The 23420-nt window shown below is 36.8% G+C and overlaps 2 protein-coding genes across 2 annotated transcripts in view; both read left to right on the top strand.

Moving 5' to 3' along the window:
* LOC140931100 (uncharacterized) overlaps window positions 1-13916 on the top strand; it is a 29209-nt gene extending 15293 nt beyond the window's left edge. The window contains exons 21-39 of the mRNA XM_073380849.1: window positions 184-300; window positions 2155-2271; window positions 2904-3017; window positions 3490-3606; window positions 3695-3808; window positions 4069-4185; window positions 4424-4537; window positions 4716-4829; window positions 4988-5101; window positions 6817-6930; window positions 8513-8629; window positions 8933-9046; window positions 9143-9256; window positions 10116-10232; window positions 10748-10861; window positions 11111-11230; window positions 12077-12224; window positions 12794-12947; window positions 13794-13916. Of these exons, the coding sequence (XP_073236950.1) occupies window positions 184-300; window positions 2155-2271; window positions 2904-3017; window positions 3490-3606; window positions 3695-3808; window positions 4069-4185; window positions 4424-4537; window positions 4716-4829; window positions 4988-5101; window positions 6817-6930; window positions 8513-8629; window positions 8933-9046; window positions 9143-9256; window positions 10116-10232; window positions 10748-10861; window positions 11111-11230; window positions 12077-12224; window positions 12794-12932 (2135 nt within the window). The 3' untranslated portion in view covers window positions 12933-12947; window positions 13794-13916. The remainder of the gene's footprint in view (window positions 1-183; window positions 301-2154; window positions 2272-2903; window positions 3018-3489; window positions 3607-3694; window positions 3809-4068; window positions 4186-4423; window positions 4538-4715; window positions 4830-4987; window positions 5102-6816; window positions 6931-8512; window positions 8630-8932; window positions 9047-9142; window positions 9257-10115; window positions 10233-10747; window positions 10862-11110; window positions 11231-12076; window positions 12225-12793; window positions 12948-13793) is intronic.
* Window positions 1-23420, top strand: part of LOC140932276 (potassium channel subfamily K member 3-like) — a 73357-nt gene that overhangs the window by 32794 nt on the left and 17143 nt on the right. The window lies entirely within an intron of this gene.

The following is a 23420-nucleotide window of genomic DNA, read 5'->3' as shown; positions in this document are numbered from 1 at the left end:
CCCTGGCAATAACTAAAGACTCCCAGGATTATTTCCATTTTCAATCATGGTAGAATCTAATTTTTCTAAGGACATATAATTAGTATTAGTCTTATTTCTTTACTTCTTCCTTTTTTGACAAAGGTTTCTGACAACGAAAAGTTTAGAGAAGAAGCTCAAGAAGAGCTTATTTCATTTTACTAGATATCAATGAGTGCGTCACAAACAATCCATGTAAGAATGGTGCGAGTTGTGAAAACAGCATTGGTAGTTACACTTGTCGTTGTACAATCGGATTCAATGGCAAACACTGCGATCAAGGTAAAATAAAACAGCTTGGAAGGTAATGTCGACCGTTTTCCAGCTTTGTCAGTGTTTGTCTTTCAGCTCTTTCAGAATAAATGTAGAATTGTCACAGAGACCTCTGTTGATACAATCCTGGTCACATTACGTTGGGACACCCAGTGCAAAAACCATGAACAGCGACAAAACGTTGTGCTCTTTCCCTCCCAGTGTTGAATTTTTTTGCTTCTGTCATGCCAACTCGCACAAACCAACATTGGGGAGGCAGAAAACATCCCAGCTGTTCCAAATAATGTGACGAAGATTGTAGTTGTAATTAGTATCCATCACCTCTCGGCATATGCATCGCGAAACGGCGTCATTTCCTTCTGTTAACTGTGTTTATATTATATTACGGTAAAAGTAGGAGAAATAGGAACATATTAAAATAGGAATATATGAATAGGACTTTCTACCTTGTTAGTGACTTGTCCAGCCAAAAAAGGCCTTGAGAGTTTCATTTTAATGGCTGCAACCATTCTTGAGAAGTTCTAAAACTTGAGTATGCACAAACTCATTCAAAAAAGACAAATAATTGCCTAATTTCATGCCGCGCGGAAGCCTGGCACTACCGGATTTTCCCGGACTTTTTAAATTCCGGATTGAAAATTGCTTCCACATGCACAGTAGAAGGTAAAGCAAAGGTTATTGCGTGCAGTTGAAACGATATTAAGGGCCAGATTACTCCAGAAAGTTAATATTCTAAAGCTAAGAACAGTTGTTTTACTGCTATAAAGAAACTCGATTAAAAACTTTGAGAAAAGAAAGGTCTAATCGGAGACTTTCGCTACTTGGAAGTATTGGGAGGATTCCCGAATTGTTCGACAAAAAATTGGAATAAAGAACCGTCGAGTTTAGCTTTTTTTTACGGCGCTGGATCCGACCGAATATTGGGGAATGATAAGGAAGTGAGTGTACCTGTTTTTACAAACCGTAAAATAAAAACTACCAAAAAGCGAAACACGCCAGAGTGACCCTGAGTGAAACGGCAACATTGTATATTAGGTCGGCAAGGCTTACATTAGATTTTCTCCCCGTCGCTGCGTACGGTCTCAGTAGAAATCCTAAAGATCAGACGGGAAAACAATTCTCATTGAACATGAATAAAAGCAAGTATACTTCAGTCATACCTGAGAGGCATTTCTCGTCCGGTAACACTGCATTTCCTGTGATTTGGGCAATCAGCTTGTAATCACAATCAAGAATGTCACGTACATCTACCTTTTAGCTAGCATGCACTGAGTATAGACTAGTCCCTTATCTCCCTTCAGTGTGAACAACACTAGGTTTAACATACATAACGCCACAAAGTTCACTACACTCAGTACCTTTCACGGACATTACTCTTTTCGCGACGGGAATAATCCAGGTAAGCCCTTCTGTACTGCCATTTTAAGTTTTGCTCCAGCATACTTAGGCTACGATCGGTACGTGCACAATGACATCTGTGTTCTTTCCTGCAATGATACTCTACTTTTCATATGCGGGTAGAATTAAACAGAGGATCCTTTGCTGTAGAAAATTTATAATCATGTTTGGTTCGAGCGACCTGTTCATCGAACTATTGCTTGCATTTACTGAGTGTCGGCTCCTTAAGTTTAGCTTCGGGGCATGGCAGAAATACTGCATCCTTTCCTTACTAAGTTGAGACAGATTCTCCGAGGGAATATTGATCAATATTTCTTCGAAAAAGAATGCTTTCGTTCGAGTTTTTACTCCGACTATCCGCCATTTTGAAACTGGACTTTTTAAAAAGTCAGGGAAAATCCGGTAGTACCAGGCCCCTGCGCCGTATGAAATTAGGCAATGGCCTTAAACTTTAAACCTTTTCAGATGTTAACGAGTGTGCGGTTAACAATCCATGTAAGAATGGCGCCACTTGTGTTAACAATGTTGGTGGATATCAGTGTCTGTGTGCCCCAGGATATCAAGGAAAACAATGTGATCAAGGTACGAGCTGCTTTTTTTTGACCAGTTATTTAATTTATGCCGCATTTTTCAACCACTGGCATTGTATTGTAATTATTCCTGAAGAGATTAACGATTTCCTCTCCAATTTCTAAAAAAGAGCATGTGCATAAGGAACTACTTCACCTGGACATTTTTACAGCAGGCGTAAGGCCAACTTGATTTCGTTGCTGTATTTTTGTGCGTTCTGAATGAAAGGAAGCTCGCATAAAGACCACAATAATAACAGTAGCAGCTATTCAACCTCTCTGAAATTGTATAAACCCTCTCATATTTTTGGCAATGTCGATATCGACATACAGCTGCTTACATACATTCATGCATGGCATATAGACAAAAACTTGTTCTTTAATCATAGCCTTTATTTTGATTTAAGTTTAAATTTCATATAAATGAATGCAGGTAATACAATGTGCCCACTCGGAATACTGAAATAAAGTTGTTGTCGTTATGTTATTTAATGTTAAATATCGAATAGCGCGCCAACCAATATTTGATCAAATTTTGAAGATAAAAACAAAGAAATAGATAAATAAAAGAAACGAACGCAAAAGAAAAATAATAGAAATAAACAACTCGCAGCCTCATGAACATGGTTTTGTGGGTTATTTCAGATGTAAACGAATGCATCATCAGTCCCTGTAAAAACGGGGGAACTTGCGTGAATCTAAAGGGAAGCTACAGATGTGATTGTACACAAGGATACACAGGCAAACACTGCGAACAAGGTTAGTTAATGTGCCATTTGCTCAAACTAACAAAACACCACGTTCGTAGGCGAGCGTCGCTCATATCAAGAACTGCTGCGACTCCAGGCCAGACGTTGCTGACACATTACAAAAGATCTTTCACTGTGTTCGCTTTAATTTAAATGTAACTTAGGGGCCGACCATTTAACTCTTGAGGGGAGGGGTGGGTGATTTCTGGTCATCAAGAATTTTTTTTCCTAGCAATCTGGTGGGCAGGATATTTTTTTTCCCTTTTTTTCCCATAAGCTTTCTATTACATTTGTGCTGCATGCAATTTTTTTCCTCCGACAAGCGCTTGCAGGAAATTTTTTTTCAAAATCACCTTCTCCCCCCCTAAATAGTTAAATGGTCGGCCCCTTATAGAATTCTGTGATTGAATGACAAATGATTTCCTCAAAAGCTTTTCCCTCATTTAAAACAGAAAGTTAACTTTACCTTTAATACGTTTCAGATGTCAACGAGTGCGCTGTTAACAATCCGTGTCAAAATGGCGCTACTTGTGTTAATAAAGTTGGCGACTACCAGTGTCTTTGTGTCCCAGGATATCAAGGAAAAAATTGTGATCAAGGTGAGTCATTTCTCGGTACAGTAAAAACCAATCAGCACAGTCATAATTAACTGCGATAAACTATCTATCTGTTGCTTCTCACTTTTAGATGTCGACGAATGTCAGTTTAATCCTTGCAAGAACGGTGGAACTTGTTCAAATGTTCCTGGAAGCTATAATTGCAAGTGCGTCAGTGGCTATAAAGGAAAGGATTGTAAACAGGGTAAGAAAATAACAGTACCGAGAACTTTATCTTCTGGACACCTTAACGGATTTTCCCAAAAATGCACTGACTAAACGATTGACTGTTACTGAGTTCCGTTTTGAAAACGTGCCTTCTTGTTCTAATGCATGATAATTTGGGATGTGGTAAAAGACGTAATTGCTCTGTCTTTTAGCACAAAACAACCTGTCTCACTTCCCATTGAATCCTGCAGCATCATCTATTTTTCACAAGAAAATTACTTTTATTTGCCTGTTTAGATATAAACGAGTGTGTAGTGAGTAATCCATGTCAAAATGGCGCCACTTGTGTTAACAATCTTGGTGGCTACCAGTGTCTTTGTGTCCCGGGATACCAAGGAAAACACTGTGATCAAGGTGAGTTCTTTCGCAAGCCGGTAAATATCATATTTATTAGGTGAAACTGTTATATAAGGAGTGTGCGTGAAATTTCCCTGTAAAGTTGCGATGAAACACAAAGAAAACGAGCAGGAAAAAAGCTTTTCCTTTTAAAGCTTTTATAGCTTTTCCATTTCAGATTTTTCCTCTTAAATTTGTTAACAAAAGTTTAAATAAAAACACTGAAATAAGTCTCCCTTTTGTTTCTCATTTTTAGATGTTGATGAATGCCAGATAAATCCTTGTCTGAATGGAGGAACTTGTTCAAACATACAGGGCACCTATAACTGCACTTGTGTCACTGGTTTTACAGGAAAAAATTGTGAAAACGGTAGGGAATTTACTGTGTTTACTGAGTGTTATTATTTTTTTTGTCGCAAACTACATTGAATCACCGAGAGATAGAGGCTATAGGTGCCACGCAAGCATCTTCACTATTTATAAGATATTTATTTTCTTTCTAGTTTTATTTAATGGACGAAAAAGGTAAAGATTTTGTGTAATTTTAGATATTGACGAATGTCGAAATAGTCCTTGCATGAATGGAGCAACGTGCATCAACAATCCAGGCAGCTATCAGTGCAAATGCAAAGGTGGCTATGATGGCAAACACTGCGAAAACGGTAGGATACATATAATGTCTGCCTTGTTGTTTTTAATAATCTGCCCCTTTTCAATTACTTTTATTTTCTCTTTTCCTTTATTCTTTTTTTTTCTGGGCGCAAGACCATACACTAGTTTTAGTCCAACGAACTTCCTTTTGTTTCTTTTTCCTGTATAGACATTGACGAGTGCCAGAATCAACCATGTCAAAACGGAGGAACGTGTCAGAATGAGCAAGGCGGATATAAGTGTTCCTGTAAAGCAGGCTTTCAGGGCAAGAATTGCGAAAATGGTAAGGAAAACATACTGAAAGACTTAAACAACATAAATCTTAGGTGCCTGCGACAACCAGGCTTCACTGCAAAACATCGAAATTTGGTCTTACACTTGCAAGACGTTTCTTAGATTTAAATTTGGTAGATTTTGATGCGAAAGATATTTTTGTAATGTAATAATCGTTAGCAAAGTATCTACGACAGTTTATCAGGAAAAAACTCAAACTTGAAAATGACGTCACTATAGCACCGAAAAGACTATAAATCTTATCCGCATTTTTATTATTTTTTTTTGGAAAGCTTAAACGTGTTTATTGCCAACGTGCATTATTAAATTAGGGACTGTGCAATAATTATCAGGGGGAAGGAAATAAGCCAAACATAGGATAATATTACGTTGCGCCCGCTCCCAACAAAGGCAAATTAGACCTGATCCCCCTCCTGGTTACTTAAAAATTATGACCAGCCCCTCCCCCACTCCCGACTTGCACATGCATGTTCTTTCGTTATGTAAACTTATGAACTGTAACGTTTTTTGACGGCTGTGTCTGGAGCATTATCTCAAAACTACGTTGTGATACACAGCCAACCATTTCAGAACAGTCCCATTGGGTATCGTCTTTTGAATCCTTCTGTATGTGAATCACTGGATTGAAGTTCTGAGTCATTTGCGTCATTACATTCGATCTAGTTGAGTCATGACCAGCACAAACATATCTCAGAACGCGAGCTACTAGCCTCTCTTTCCCTTCACTGAATTGTTGACTTGTTAATGGTGCTGCTTCAGGTACAGTCTTAACTGTTTTTCGCTCAGCGAACTACTCCTGCAGATCTTCATTCTTTTACCACCAGATGGCATGAGATGGCTTCTTCCTCTGAATGAGATTCAGTAAGATCTGCCGCTCCTTAAGATAACTGGGGAGAGATGAAGAAAGTCATTTTTTCTAGGATCTAGGCTCATCATGAATAAAATCTGACACTTCCCTAGCCAACTTCCAAGTATTCCCCACTTTCCATTAAGAGCAATATTCTTCGATCTCTCTTAGCGTCATGTTTTCGTCATGTCTGTAATGTGATCGAATAGGAGAGGCATCCTCGTATCCCGCTATTCGCACAATTTTCGCGTTTGCTGAGGTTCACCTAACACTTCCGTTGGGCTGAAAATGTGTTTACTTGAGTAATTGCTATAGAAGGGACACATCATTTTGTCTCATAACGAGACACCCCCCTTTTTTAAGAATCCTGGACACAACCCTGTTCTGTTAAGTAAAGATAAGCTAAAATATCAGGTAACCAGGATTATCTATGGCCTTGTTACTAATTATTGCTAGTTCTTTGTTATATTTTGATCACATATAAATCATGTTTTGTTCATATAGCATGAAATCAGTATCATTGTTAGTGAGACAGCTTGTCCATAAGAAAAGTAGATACAACCCCTCTTCTTGAAAGTAAAACGTAAGGTGTTGCCCCTCCTCCTTTTGACTATTATTTCATATGGTACCCCCCTTTCATATGGTTTTATAACCCCCTCCTGGTAATTATCGCACAGTCCCTGAAATCCATTTGAAATTAATATTGACAAATCCTCTATCGTACATCCAACTGTATTTTTTTATAATAGCAGTTTGCTAAATTTGTTGCCTTTTCAAACTACATATTTTAACAATTACCTGACTCTCTTAAAATAGTCATTAAAAATAAATGTTATACTTGAACATGCTTTGATTAGATGTGGACGAATGTAAGAGTTCCCCCTGTAAAAACAGTGGAAAATGTGTCAATTTGCCTGGCAGCTTTAGATGTGACTGTACACAGGGATTTACAGGCAAACTTTGTGACCAAGGTGACTATCAAGCGCTTTTTTAAACTTTCATGGCTTTATTATAAATAAGAGTTTTAGTTAGCTTTGATGTCTTGCGATCATTTTCAAATGACTATGAAATTAAACTTGAGTTTATTCAACTATTGTCATACTTCTCGCTGATTTCATGGATGGGATACTTCCTTGTTTTGGCAGAGGTTTCACGTTTTTATTTTCTTCCCAACTTTACTTTGGTTTTGTTTCGGGGGTACAGCTTTTGCGATAGTGCAACTAGTGTCAGGTAAACGGGAAAATCGTTCCGACGTTCTAGCGAGAGATCGTTCTATATCGGGTACTTAACTGGAGCAAACAAAAACGTTCGCTTTATACCAGGGGGCTTTTTGGGTGGCTTCGTTGCCTTTAGGTCTTACGTTTTACTTATTTATTTTTTTATAATTCTGTTAAGATTAAAAAAAAAGAAAGAAATTAAGGTGATTCCCTGGTTTTGCACTGCGCATCTATTACTGCGCATAACAAGATGGCCGCCGTATAAAAGAGCATGTGAAGTAACATTATTAAAATGAAGTTGACTGAAGAGAAATGCTATTGGAATTTTTGCTTGCTGTTGTTTCTTACCGAGGTGAGACTCAATATGTTGGGAATGTGCATAACGTAAGCAGACTCAATATGTTGGGAATGTGCATAACGTAAGCAGTACGCGTGTTGCTAAGTTCGACTTCCTCTCGGAGAACCTCGATAGTGGATGTTTAACTTGTGCTTACTCACTTTGATTTTTCATTTGAACGCTTTCTTTATCATAATTATTGTGTCCTAAATGTGGTGTAAATTCTGTAAAAATGGATTTTTCAATACTTTCTTCACCCTTTCACATACATTCTATTTTGAAACTCGCCCCAGTCCTCTCTCGAAATCGAAGAAAATGCATTTGGTGCGCACTTTTTGCAGCTCTACTGCAAAAACGAGTACGGTGACCCCCATTTTTATTCATGATTTTAATAAGGACAGTGCTTCCTTTCGATGAGAGAAAAATTGGCACAAATCTATGCTTTTTTTGGCAATTTCTTAAATTGTACGCATTGAGCTATGACGGGTCGAATAGAGCGTGTCCAATTTAATTCCACTTTGGAGCGTAAAGCAAAAACAAGGGCATTAAAAAGCATTTTTCTGGTACGTTAGTTTATAAACAATCCATGAAAGTCAAATTCTGTGTGATACCACATGCATAATCGAAAAATCTCTCCTTTTTGTCTAGTTTTGGGCTGTCCGCGGTTTTTGTAAAAGAGTCCTAAATAGCCTTATTTGTCAGCATTGTGACGTCAAAACGAGCACGGTGACCTCCACTTTTTATTACTTTTTTTATCATCTTCTTGACTTGTTGCATCAGTGTACCAAGTTTCATCTACAATCTACGTTATTTTCTTTTACTAAGGAATCACCTTAATTTATAAAGGTTCTAGAGTTTAGTAGGCCAAAAGAAGTACGTTATATGTTCGTACTGAATTACATGAATGAGGCAAGCCATGGATTCGCCATTTAACAAGCTTCTCCATGTATTGGCAAAGTGTTAACTGGTAATTCATGCTTTCTTTAAATTATTGTGTAGACATAAACGAGTGTTCCACCCGCAGTCCTTGTAAAAATGGCGCTACTTGCGTTAATACATTCGGTGGATATCAATGCAACTGTGCTAAAGGATTTCAAGGAAAAGATTGTGATCAAGGTGATTATTATTAAATACTTCCCGTTCCTTTTTAGTGAAGTTGACTTTTTCTTTTGAAGGATAGATAAGATCATTTTTAGTTCGGTATTTGTAACCACCTTTTGTTGACAATTTGTTAAGTTGAAGTGGTAGAAATTTTCCCTTATCTCTATTTCTGCATTCGCTGTCATCTATTTTGCTTTGTTTTTAAAGGGCTATTATGCCTTACTTACCTGGAATTGGTGTATTAAAGTCATGATATGGTCTAGTGCACATGTTAAGTGTTTTGATAAGAAAATTATTGTTTCGGTTTTTTTTCTTAAGATGTAGACGAATGCCAAACTAATCCATGTCTGAACGGTGGAAGTTGTACGAACAAACATGGGGACTACGAGTGTACATGTCCAGCGGGATTTACAGGGAAAAATTGCGAGCAAGGTAAGAAGAGGAATAAAGTTACCAAAAAGGCAGAGATAATAATTGTTGAGCTAATAATATGCTGCCACTAACAGTTCCTTCACTTGGTTTTCGTAGATGTCGATGAATGTGCAAGTTCACCATGCCAAAATGGAGGGACGTGTAAAAATGAGATAGGAACGTATAAATGTCTCTGTTTCCCCGGATACAAAGGGAAAAATTGCGATCAAGGTGAGGTAGATTACTCTCATTTGTACTGTTTTCAATCACACGAGAAAACAGGTTCAGGAGTGTTACTTTATTTTGTAGAAAGGTCTAAGCCACGGTACTATTAGCTTGTTAGGTAGAGCGGAAGACGATGTCTCGGGTTCGATCTTGAATATGATCCATGCCTTGCTTCAAACTGCAGACACATAATTAGTGCGGATTAGTGTCTTAAATTTCTGTGCATAGGTAGTTTGTTTTGTTTCTTCGATTTAACTAATTTTTTGATTAATCTTGATTTAACTAATTTTTTGATTAATTTTGTGGGAAAATATATAACGATTCGCAAATGTAAAATAAAAGTTTATTGGCCATTACAGAACCAAGCTGTATGCCATTTCTGCGCGCATCGTGCGCTTGTCGGTTGAAAATGGAGACACGATAGAAGTGTGACTGAACAACCCTAGTGTTATAAGTTTAGATGAAACTGTTTATATTTTAATCTAGCCAATAGCAATATCGCTGCCGCTGTACCGGGTTCTCGGATGGATTATTACTGTGACAGTAAAAACTCCTGAATGCCCTTGAGTGAAAAAATAGCTACACCGGGTGCTTAGCATAGCCTGTGGGATATCTAAGTTGGAAAACGCCTTAAAATTTAGATATGATATCTATCCACTTAAAAGAAGTCCAGATGTACGTTAAAAACCGCCAACAGTACATAAAAATTGTTTAAAAAAGTTCAAGTTCCTTTACCTGTACTAAATAATATGGCTATGCTCTCCATACCCATAAAATAGCGATCAATATAAATAATAATAATAATAATAATAATAATAATAATAATAATAATAATAATAATAATAACAATTATTATTTTATTTAGACGTGGATGAGTGCAAGCAAAGTAACCTTTGCAAGAACAATGGTACTTGTGTTAACATACCTGGTGGATTTCAATGTCGCTGTCAAGTTGGATACCAGGGCGATGACTGTAGTCAAGGCAAGTGATCTTGACCGAACCTGAAATCCTAAAATCCTTACTTTCAGCTTTTCTGAAACGGTTGTCAAACGTTGCCATATTGAATGTTGGTTGGTTAGCAGGGCTAGTAAACGGAGCGACTTATACCTGGGAGGCTTATACATGAACCGGAATAAAAATAATAAAAAAGCTCATCGAAACAAGCTGCTGATTTAGTTCAGCTCCAAAACGTCATGATAAATCGAATTCACTTCAATAAAAGCTAGATGGGGCTTATATCCGGGGCGGGCGGGGAGGGGGGGGGGGGAAGAAGGGAGGGGGGTTGTTATGGGATATATTTTTCTGTTTGGACTTGTCGGCCTATAAGTGGTTGCGCTTATAAGCAGAAGTTTACGGGACACGAAGAGTAAATACTCGCATAAAAAAACCAAAACCAAAACGTAAACGAAAGGAAAGAACCCTACTCACAATACAAATTTTTGTTGATGTTCATTTAATTACATCTTAAACACACATACTGTACCGGGGTTTTTCAGACGTTGACGAATGCATTAACAATCCCTGTCAAAACACCGGTAACTGTACGAATAAACCAGGGAGTTACGAGTGCTATTGTATCGATGGTTTTGAGGGAAAGAACTGTGAAAAAGGTAAGAAAATCTAATGTCCTTTAGTATATGTACGAAGCTGTTTCCTTAGTTTTATTAATGCGCTCCTCATAATTGTTCTTCTTATTTAAATTGTAAATATAATTGTATAACGTTCGACGTCAGGGGAACGCCACCTTAACACGCTTAACACGCGAGAAGCCTGGGCAAGAAAAATGAGCGGAAAGAAACCTAATTTTGTAGTTTCATTTCACTTATAACTATGCTTAAAATTTAGTTTCTTTCTTGCAGACAAGGATGAATGTAGTGGAAGCAACAATCCATGTCAAAATGGTGCGACATGTGAGAACAAGATAGGAACATACAAGTGTATATGCCCGGATGGCTATACGGGATTCAATTGCGAGATAAGTAAGTTTTAGTTTTACCATACTCTCTTAGCTTTACAGAGCCAGCTACTGGCACTGCACGAAAAATTGGATTTACACCAAATTTACTCAGTGCAAATTTGGTGCAAAAAAGTGTAAACTAAGGTTAAATAAAGGGCAAAGATAGTAAATACCGCATTTGCCGTAAAATTTACACCCCCATGTAAACTGGCAAGCAATGCGGTATTTACCATCTTTGCTTTTAATTGCCCCCTAGTTTGCAGTTTTTACACCATATTTACACCGAGTAAATTTGTGTAAATCCAATTTTTCGTGCAGTGTGGGTGTCGGGACTTAATGAAAAAGGGTAAAAGATATAGAAGAAGTTATGGAATGAAATAAAATTAGAATATAAATTACTTTTGAAAGTAATGATCATACGAGATCAATTCCACGGCAACTGCAGTAAGTCATACGTCTCTTAGGCAATAGTACTTTTAAATATGAAAACAAACGATGGTAGCTAGAACAAGCAAGAACCGTCACCTTTCAACACCCCATCCTCAAAGGTTTTCTAGGTATCCAAAAGCTTGTTATTCACCATTTTCACATAGACCATAATACCCGTGACCATTGTTTCCCCCGAATTATCCTGGGTGTTACAGTCGTCGCAAGAGAAATTGAAGACAGATTTCTGGGGGTGAACAAGGTGCATTACGGTCTATATATGTGAATTATTTTTGGTGAATTATGATTTAAACTCTGGAGCATGTAGTGGGTCTTGGTTTACATCTCCTTTCCCCTGTTGCTCTCTCATCCCTTTTTAATTATGGCCTTTTATTCTGTCACTCTCCCTACTTCCTTTATTTCTGTTTTTCTTTTCTTGTAGAAAAAAATTTCGTTGCACTTGGCTGTTTTCAAGACAATGCTAACGACCGCGCAATGGGAAAGTTACTTAAGAACTTACGGCAATCTATTGACTGGCGTGATATGTCAAAAACAGTCAAAAAGTGCTCGGAGATTGCCAGGAGTCACTCGTAAGCATTAATATTAGTAAAATATGGCAAAAACTTTGTTGACTGCTAATTTAGCGCAGTTTATTATTTGGGAGTTACAAAGAAACGCACATAGCCTACATCAGTCAAAATCGGAATAATTCATTTGATATACCATGCTCTCCACGGATTTGCATGTGGTAAAACATTAACAATTATTGGACCGAGGTTGAGCAAAATATCGTGATTGTCAGTGGCGAGCAGATCAATTATTTGCCGAAGCCGAATAAGGAATATCTTCGGGAAGCGAATCGATCTGCCATTTTTACGCAAGAACGATCGCAAGAAGAAGAAAAGGGTGGTGTCATTTACGCATGAGCAGAATATTATTTGCAGCCAAACAAAGTTGGACGACATTGCGCATGAGGAGAACATTATTTGTTGGCAATTATTTGCGGGTTACGTGGTGGGATCTCGGCCAATGAAAAGAAAAATTTTCAACGAATGATAACATCATTTGAGAGACATTTACGCGCCAAGAATCCTTTTTCCCTTTAATTAAGTGCAAGGATAAGTCCTTTATTCATATGTTTTTCTTTTTGTCTTCAAAGGATGTATTACTTTGCTATCCAGTATTACGGAGAGTGCTGGGGTGCAAAGGCTGGAACGAAGTATGACAAGCATGGACCAGCCAATAACTGCTGGTCTGGTGTAGGGGGGCCGTTCAGCAACTACGTTTACAAACTGTGATAAAGTTCTCTTAAGGTTTGTACAAAAATGATCACCAGCTCTGGATGCATGGAAGAGTGTCATACCTACTAGTCAATTTGGCATTAAAGTTAGTCTTACATCGTACCTCCTAAAATGACACCAAAACGTAACCGCTAGACCTCTTCTCCCCTCTTCTCGGGCATCTGTGTCCAGAATGAGGGATGTTTTTACAATGGCCGTACAAAAGTTGGAAATCTGTCAAAATGTTCTTCCTTTTGTGATGTAAATACAGTCGAACCTCCATGTGCGACCACCTCTCGTAAGCGACCACCTCCCATAAGCGACCCCTCATCCAAAACACCAAAATTTTCCAAGTCAAAGCTTAAAGTTGAAACGCTTCGTAAGCGACTCCGAACGCACTGTAGGATGACGGATTTAGAATTTTCCATTGATTTTTACCTCTTCAATAAAGAATAGTTAGTAGAGGAGACTGGTTTTGAAAGCCGGCAAACATCAAAGATGAAAACAATAGTGCTGCAGTTTATGTTGGAAGCTTCCTGACCTTGTACAATCCTTTGGTTTTGTTCACAAATTGTTACTGAATAAATTAATGCAATGTTTCTAGTGGTCAGTAAGTTCAAAAAATGTCTAAATCAAAGCATCGCGCATAAATTCCCTCAGCATACCAAAGATAAATAGACAAAAGACATATCTTGAGGTGTTACTTACCATTAATTTACAAATTGCGCGCATATTAGTAATTGTGTTGAGAATAGCATATTTTCGGCGGGAATACTATGTATTTCAGCATCAAAAATTGTACTTCTAACAGATATTTATAATTTGCAATTATTAAATATGCCTAACAAACTCCTATAAATTATTTTTTCTACTTTACAGTGATGCCAAGTTCCTTAATTACAGAAGAATTAAAGAAGAGATTAAAGAAGAAATTAATAGGATATAAGAGTATTTATCCTTAATTCTAAATATGACATCAGAGAATAAAGGAAAAGTGAAGGAAGATGAGACTGTACTTTTTTTTGATCTCACAAATGAAGGGCTAGATGGCAGTGCATAAAGTGAGGAAGAGGTTGTTACAATAACATAACCGTGGTTCACTTTCAAAACGTTGGTATTAAAAACCACCGCATGGTGAACGCGCGCCAGCCATATTGTTGATGCATGTCATTCACTGTCCCCTACCCCCTTAAAAATCACCAAACATAATATGCTCAATAGACAGACTTTGATTGGTCAATCATTCGTAAAGCCTTTTGAAACAATAGGGGACAAAGCTTTCTAGGGAAAGAGGGGACGAATTCGTGTCGACTTACCCCTACCAGGAGAGAACTTACGGACATACGCACGCTGACGTCATAACCAAATTTTGTCTCATCGATGGGTTTTCCATAGAGGTTTGCACGCGAGAAGGCTCCGTTATTTTAATTTTCATTCAAAGAGTTGGGTCCTTTTTTTGGCTTGTACTATTCCCACCTTTGCCCGTTCGGGGTAAAGACAAAGTAATGACACAGTGTGAGATTGAGATTCTTACTTTCTTTAAATATTTTTCACAATTTACGTTATAAAATTTCAAAATCAAAGCTTTATTTTGTAAATAGTTTACACCGTTTTGAGAAAAAAATATCTTAAACTAGTTACACAAAGTGTTATTAAATTCTATGCAGCACATCCATTCAGTAATAATGGCTATAATAGTAATAATCACATTTTTTTTTCATATTAAAGTTACATACTTTAAACATTACCAAACATGAATGACATAATACAATATAGCAAATAGTCAGTTTTACATAATATTTGAAATAAGTTTTGCCAAACAAATAACAACAACAATAATAATGACAGTAATAATTATGATAATAATAATGATGGGATAATGATATTTGTAATGATAATTATAATGATGATCCTAATGATAATTATAATGATAATCATAAATTCATAATCATTATAATAATAATAATAACAAATAAAAGATAAAGTGGCGTAACAACAGAGGAAACAATTGAAAGAAAAGTTAGGAGCAAAACACTGTCATGATTCCAGTTTTACAAAAACTTTTATAAAACCAGCAGAGGTAAAAGCAATAACATTGGATTGATCTTACCGGTGTTAAAGACTTCGACTGTTCCAACACGCGTCCCAATAAGGAAGAAGTTGTCTGCCTTACATTTGCGGTGCAACGTTAACCTCTCATATATCTAGAAGGAGATTGTTTTCAAACACTGAAACGTTTATTCAGTCTCGTTGCTCAACACAGATTAACACAGTCTGAACATGATTTAAAGTTCACGGTCAACTAAAAAGTTATTTCGACGAAGAGGAAAAGGAGTGTGTCAGAAGTATAATAGTATGTTTTGGCAATTAAATGTTTAGGAGCTCCCTAGTATAACCCATTATACTAATACAGAAAACAAAACGACTATTTTGCATGCTGTTCTGTATCTTTGGGCGATTGGAAGGGGTTCATTCAAGCTTCGACTGATTTCAAAACTGACACAATCTATTCGAGCAAGTTGGAATCTTACCCCAACCCTGGGTATCAGAGATTTTTTTCTCTCGTGCGGCTGGATGCTTCGGTGTCAGGCAGAATTGAAACCCGGAAGCCGCGCATGTTAAGTGTCTGGCATCCAGGGTAACCTCAAGCGTCAAGTAATGAATTAACTGGGAACGGAATTTGAAAAAACTGAAAAAGGACACACCCTCCCGCCTTTAGCTAGTACTCGAAACTTGGGGGTTAACACTGCCTCCAGCTGCATTGCAGCTTCTAAAGCGTCTCAGGCAATAAATAAACGAGTTAACGCGTAAGCAATCATAAACTTATGATCGAGAGTGGAAGATATAACCAAACTCCTTTGCGTAAGATATAACCCAGACAGAGACACATGTGGTGAACTCAAGTCTTAACTGTCCTTTGTGACTTAACGCTTCGTGGAAGCTGGTTGGCAAAAATTCTTTAAATTGGGTAAGAGTCCAGTTTAAATAAAAAGCGACCTATTTCAACTCAACTTCTGTCCAGAACTTTTTCCATCATCAGGGGCGTAGCCAGCTTTTCGACTATTTGTAGGTCCGGTTGACTTGACTCCTAAAAATTGCACGCATAGCTAATACGCACTGACCTCGCCAGCACTTTGAGCTCTTAAGCTATTTAGCTCACCCCAACAATGCATAATTTATTACAAGCGGTACAGTGATCAAACCAAAAATTTGTAGGTCGGGACCCACAGGTCTATGGGCCTGCTACGCCCCTGACCATTGCAATCCAATTAAGTTTGTTTCTTATAGTAATTTCAATAAGACTTTTGTTATCAAATAAGCTGTAAGGCGCTTGAGCTTAACTGTTTTAACTGCAAGTATTTATGTGTACCTATTATTATGAACTTACCCTGATACTATATTTCCCAGCCTTTTCTGGGACCTTCACCGATCTCTTTACACATTTTTCCTCACAAACAAAGTCCTGGTCTGCAATATAGCTAGCAGCACACTCACTTGAGCCAGCACCAGCGTTAAAGTATACTTGTCGTACACAGTGTGGACAAAAGAGTTTCTCGGTCTTGCAGTATCTGTAACATCCTGAGCAATGACAAAAAAGGGATTATACACATGCAGCACTGGCTATGAAAGACAACAAACATCAGTGATATAAACACGTCAGTGTTTTAGTTTTTGTTATAAGCTTCTTTGACGGTGCACAACCCTTTTCGTTTTTGTTCAAAAATTTGCGACGGAATAAATTAAAGCGACTTTTTTATTGGTCAGTAAGATCACTATGAGCGGGATTTGGACTTTGTACACTTTTAGTTCCACCCCCCAAAATATGCAAAAAAATATAATAACGAGTCTAACGAGCTTCAGAGATCCAGGTTTATATATTAAATTTGTTGTTCAAAAATTGTGATGGAACAAATTAAGGCGAAATTTTTATTGACCGGGCAAGATCAAAATGATAGGAATATTGGACTTTGTACACCGTTAATTCCACAAAGTGCAAAAATATAGAATAAGGCGTCTGACGGGCTTCAAAGATCCGGGTAGATGCATTAAATCTGTAAATTACTTTATATCTTTTTTTTGAAATCCTGTCAAGTGTCATTTAATATTTCCTTATGGGTATATTTGACCTACCGTTCACCCAAATTATATCTCCTGGAGCCGCAGTGAAACTGTTCTTCCCCACAATCCAGAACAAAGGATCTGAATTATTGAGTAATCAGGTAAGGAGTTAATACAAACATAAACTTAAATATTGATAGTTTTGGGTGGGAACAAGTACAAACCCATACATAAGTAAACGTTTATTTGAATTCGAAGGTAGAATAGCTCGTAATAGCTAGCCAAGAATCTCCGAGCTCAAATCAGCATATAAAGATAATAAGTTAATAAAACAAAATAAATAAATAAATAAGTCTTGTCTTAAAGGTACACTTCAATCTGGAACCTGATAACTCACCAACCTATCCCGCTAAGAATAGTTCAAAGTGAGTTGACGTCAGTTAATGATTCACATATTGAACTCTGGTTATTGACCTGATTGATCAATTATTAAGTCGTGGTGTTATTTGTCGTTGTGTCAAGCGTTGATGTTATTGGCTATGAGGGCTCGTAATGTCATTGGTGCGTTTCGATCCACCGATTGTCACAGTTAAACAGTCGTTTATTGTTAGTCAAATTTTCAGCTTTCCAGTCATTCTCTCGTAATTAGTTTTTCTTGAGTCCGGCAATAGTAAGTCGTTTGTCCGGTGCCGCTAACTTTTGACTACGATTCAGTGGCGTTTGTTCTTAGTTAGTAAACTAGCTTTCTAAAGTGAGTCGTCGATAGCAGTCTGTAGAACACGCAACACATGTTCCAGTTCAAGTCAATTTGATGTTTCGTCTTTAAATAGTGTTCAGCAATGTGATTGTTGACGTCACCATCTGACCCTATATAATAATAGTAATAATGATAGTAATAATAATAATAATAAAAATAATAATAATTACAACAGTTATAACAAAGCTAACTATAAAATCCTATTTATAATTAATTTCGATTTAAAAATACTATTCATCCAAAGCACTATTTACAATTCCTTTCGATTAAAAAAATCACTTAGTTTCGATTAAAAGATTATTCGAATAACATTTCATTTCAATTAGAAAAACAATTACTTTCGAATGAAAAAAATTCTAATATAATAATAATTATATTATTATTATTACCATTTTTATTAGAGGAAGGGAAAATGTGAATGTTAGTTAATGTCACCTACTTCCGACGTGTATTGTTCCGACTTTAACTCCCCTTTCGCCTTTTGGTATGGTGCCGCACCCATATTGAAATGGACTGTACCACTTAAAAGGAAACACATTTAAAAGTAACAGTTAATCCAAAAATTAAGTTAGGAGGAAAAAATTTTCGTATCAGATTCTAAATTTACTTTTTGAAGTTAAAAACACGGCTATATTTTTTTATAGACACAAGGGAAAAAGAATTTTTTCCAGCAGTAATATATTACAAAAAAACATGTTAACTTTTTGAAGTGTCTCATGGCTAATAAATCATAAATTAGCCTTCTATCTTCCCCTTAATTGACACCAAGTTTAAAGCTGGCCACTGAAGCTAGACTACGAGTAGTCCCCCATTTTTCCTTTGGGATAGTAGAGTGTGCGAAACGCGAGCGCGCTTGAAAATCACCCCTCGCGGCGTGTCGCCTTTTCTCGCGTGGGGTGATTTTCACACGCCCTTCTCGTTTCGCTGGCTCTACTATCCCTGAGGAAAAATGGGGGACTACTCGTAGTCTAACTGAAACAAATTGCATTATTAATTTAGGAATTCTTCTTTTACCAATGACTGTAATGAGGTGAAATAATTAACTGCTGACTTCAAAAGCCCAATGCCTTATTTAAACCCCACCCCGTAAACTGCACCTACAGGCAAAAAAAAATTACGAAGACTAGAGAATCATAACACAGGTTGCCAATACTTCAGGGTTTTATAAGACTTCCATCAAGTTAGAATATTTAGAGACTTTGATCAATATAAGTCAGAACTAAGGCATTTTTATTCTCTTTTGATTTACTGTTTACAAGTTGACTGGATTATTTCCTTCAAGAAACTACACTCAAGCAAAGGTGTTGATTTTTCTAAAGATTTTTTTCAGTAGTTTTTGTTGCTGTGTGTGTTATATTTTGGTTAAGAAAAGTTCAAGTTTATTAAACACTTAGGATACCTATAACCATTGATCCTTGCCCGCAAAATAGCCTAACTAATCAAGGCCAGAACGAAGAAAAAAAAAATACAATAAGAGGGTTGAAACATAACAATAAAGAAAACAGATACACGGAAATAAGAATATTGAATTAACAAGACAGTGAGTACATATATTTCAAAATAGGTAAATAAAACAATGTGTGAATGAAATTAAATTGAAAATTTAATATTTACGAGAAAAATTTCAGTTAGAGGGTCCCCAGTATGTTTTTTGGGGTATGGGGATTTGCCTTATTTGAAGGCAGGGATTCAGGATTTTAAAGAAAAATGGTGGCGGGATTCGTGATTGAAAGTATGCACGGGAAGCGGGATGCGGTTATTACAAATGGGATTACGGGATTGAGCGAAAAGTTGGGTCGGGATGACGGGATGGATGAGCCCTTTTGGGAAACCTCCTGCTATAGTGCCTGATAACTTACCATGATTTTATATTTTCCGTCATTCTTGGGAACGATGGCATCAGCAGTGAAACTGTACTCTTTACAGTTCTTAATGTAGCGTAGATATCTTCTACCCAAACAGATGGTATGATCACTGATTTTCACGTACATCACCCGAAAACATGAAGCACAGCTTTTGGGGTTGCAGAATTTAAAATAACCTACACGGGAAAAGTATTGTTGGTTAGATGTTTTTATTTTTTTCATCTTCAGGCCCAAGAGCTGACACCAGCCCTAGTGCATGCTCTGATTGTTTCGCCTTGACTGAGTTCACCCGGCTGAGCGAGCCAAAGTTTTTTTACGGGAAAAAAGTTGACCCGGCCTGGAGGGCCATCTTACCTGATAAAAGGGTGACCCGGCTTTGTGATTACCGTTTTAGTCGATCCCACTTTTTGCTACTCATGTAAATGGTTTGCCAAGTTTTGTAAGAAAATGTTGGAAAAGTTGTTTTTCCCAGGGTAGCTCAGGTAGGCGAGTAACCCGTATTACCTCATTTAAACCGGGCCTTACTAAGTTACGTTTTCAGTCCAACATAACCATTACCACATACCGTGCAAAGCTACTCTTGTCCCAGGTGCTTCATAGAAGGTTTTCTTTTGCAGTGTAAGATATTCACCGAAAATAAACTTTTATTCGTCAGTAAACTAGTTTCTTGATACAAGTAATGTTCCATGACTCGCGACGTGTAAACATAAAATAATAACACTCCTGAAGTGAATGCAAGCTCTTTTTTTAATAACTGATTTCTTTTATGGTGTAATACCTTCGTCCCTTTTCCTTTCTCAATACCCTGGCCACTTCAATAAACAGTAATTTGTCGTTTTCTTGCGATAATGTTCCCCACTTTACCATAACTGGCAAGATTTCATCTCCATTTAGCAGATAAAAAACCCGTCCTTAAATATCTTTTATTAGAGGCTATCCCTCGATCAGTCATCTCCAACTGTTGTTAATTCGAGGTTTTTGTTAATTGTCTTATAGAAACCTATTCTTCTGTACTCATTTGTAACACTGAAGCGCATCAGTTCATACGTACCTGAGCGAATTTCCTCTGAAGCTACAGAGATTATCCAAACCGCAATAAGGGCAGAAAGAAACATAGTATTCTTATCCTATAAACGAAACCATTTAAAGCATAAATTTAACTTGTGTATAAAGTTTAATTATTTTTAATTACAATAACGGTACTCTATCGATGTTATAAGTAATAAAATAATTTGGATAATAATAATATAAGATAAAATAAAATTTACATTTTCCCAAAATGTTTACTGTATGAAAATATTATAGTCTAAACTAGGAATCCATATTAAATTTCAATGTGAGGAATTAAAACCGAAAGTTATGAAGATAAACAAGCTTTTTTGCTACGGTTGCTTAACAACTGGAACATTATCATGGAGAGAGCCAACGCTACCTCTCGATTCTCGTTTTCGATATCAGAAGTTTTTTAAATGACCATATCAAACAAAGTGCACATATTATACGTGTACTTTTACAACTACTCCAGGAAAAAATGGTCAGCCAAGTGATCGTACATTGTTCGTTACGGGGAACTAGTCGCCTCCTTGTGCCACTTTTAACAATGAAAAGATATTAATGTGGTGCCCCAATAGTAACTGAAATTTAAATGAGCTGTAACAGCCGAGCTTACCCTTTTCTTCTGAAGAAAGGTATTGTTGGTACGATTTTGTAATTAACAAAGGTTTGAACAATTAGACAATTACAAAACTTTGAATATTGAGCAATAAAGCGTGGTGGACCTGTACAAACGTTGATTAAGATGCAAAAAGCTGCGTAAACTGTGCTTTGTCAAAAGTGTTACGTGCTGCCGGTTGAGTTGGAAATTTCTCAAAATGAAAATATTCTTGATATTAAATACTGTTGGAAAAAGACAAAAGCTTTCTTCATTCTTTAACCGGCTTCGCATATTCACTCGTTTAACTAGTTATAAATATTGTACAAAGACGCTATTAAATGTACTGAAAGAATCAGGAATCTTTCTAGACTTCTAGACCTTTCACTTTTCATTGCAATTGTCTCCAGATGATCGCACCAACTTAAAGAACTTTGGACTTTTCCCCTGTTGTTAAATCTGTACTTTTAAGTGGTTAAGATTTTTTTTTAATTAATCCTTATTTTTTAAAATTTTATTTCATTTACCCTTGAATCGACATTTTGTAAAAGGTAGTCAGTAGTCACTAGTTTATGTAGTTGTTAGCAGTTCAGGCCAAGAGCCAGCAGTTGCCAGTGTACTGAATTAGGACAGAGGCATTATTTAAGGACACTTTATTTCACGAGGTAAATACGCTTAGGAATACGGATATTTTACCTGTCATACGGGTGGAATTAAGGCAAATAAAAGGCAAATAATAATAATAATAATAATAATAATAATAATAATAATAATAATAAAATAAAATACAGTAAAAAAGGAAAAATTTGAATTACTAACTAAGGTTATAAATTAGCTATGATGTAAAAATAAAAAAACTCCTTTCAACTAAAATTATGAGTGAATACTAAAAGTCATAAAAATCCCAAAACTCTGGCTAAAAGTTTAAGTCGCGAGCCCCGCAAACAACCCCGCAAACCCCGTAGCCAAACTACGCAAATTGTCAGGTAGTGCATACAAGTCAGTGTTTCGCGGTAAAGCTCAAGAAATCCAATTCACTCCTATTTTGCACAGATTTACAGTTAAGTAAGTATAAGAACGTCATGTAGATTTTTCCTCGAAAGATCTCACCTTTTCTTAGAAGAATAATTGGAACCGTTTTACTTCACGATTCCAAACCAAGATTAAAACGTATTAACTTATTACCGCAGTAGAAGAAAAAGGAGAAGAAGAAACAAAGCAGAAATCAAAACAAACAGACAAACAAACAAAAAAACAACAACAAAAAAAAAACGATCGAGTTTATCGAAAAGCTTGTATTACCTTAAAATCTGTGATTTCATAAGAGTCAAAGCAATGTGATTTGGAAAGCGAGGGGTTCTCTGTTTTTGTCCTTGCTGTGTAGTTAAAAAAGGAGCGGTTATTTTCATCATGTGCCTTGGATGAGAATTTTGTAAGTTGGAGTGAGAAAATACTAAGGTGAACAGTCTTCCAAACTATAAGGAAAATTTCTGGGAGAAATCAATGTCTGTCGGTTAGTAGCAAATTCTGAAAACGACGAAACAGACGATTTTATGTCAACCGTTTTTTTAAAAAAAAATGTGAAAAATAGTCATTGGTTTCGCAAGACAATTTTTATGTATTTTGAAATATTGTAAACTGTGGTATTTTCTAAATCAATTTTACAAAATTCTGAGTAAAGAAATGGGAAAAACTGCTCCTTTGCGAAATATAATGCAATTAACTGCTGACCACGTAAGGCGACGGCTTTGAACGTTTCCCGATCTTAGCCCACCTCTCTCGCCTCCTCCTCCCCACTGGTGTGTAATTAAAAGAACATAAGAAGAGCATGCGCATAAACTGTTCAAGAAAGGCATCTTATAAACTTTGGCTTGATAAGGTATTTGAGATAAAAATGTTCCGAGAGAATTTCGTGAGCTGTAAACAAGGCAAATTTCTTCTTCATTCCCGACATACTACATAACCTTGTTCGCGTAGTTCCCTGGCGTAATGCATCATTAATTTAGGTGGGCAAATAGGTGGAAGGAGCTGAGCGGCTAATTTCACAAGGCTAGGACAACTTACTGATTGAATCCCGGGGGGAATTACTGCAGATTTCAAGTGACAGGGATGATCGAATGGGGGCTGTCATGGAAACAGCCAACAGGTTCGTAATCACCTCCTGAAATGGAAAT

Source organism: Porites lutea, chromosome 3 (genome assembly GCF_958299795.1).
Source record: "Porites lutea chromosome 3, jaPorLute2.1, whole genome shotgun sequence".
Taxonomy (NCBI): Eukaryota; Metazoa; Cnidaria; class Anthozoa; order Scleractinia; family Poritidae; genus Porites; species Porites lutea.
This window is presented reverse-complemented; position numbering and strand designations above follow the sequence as displayed.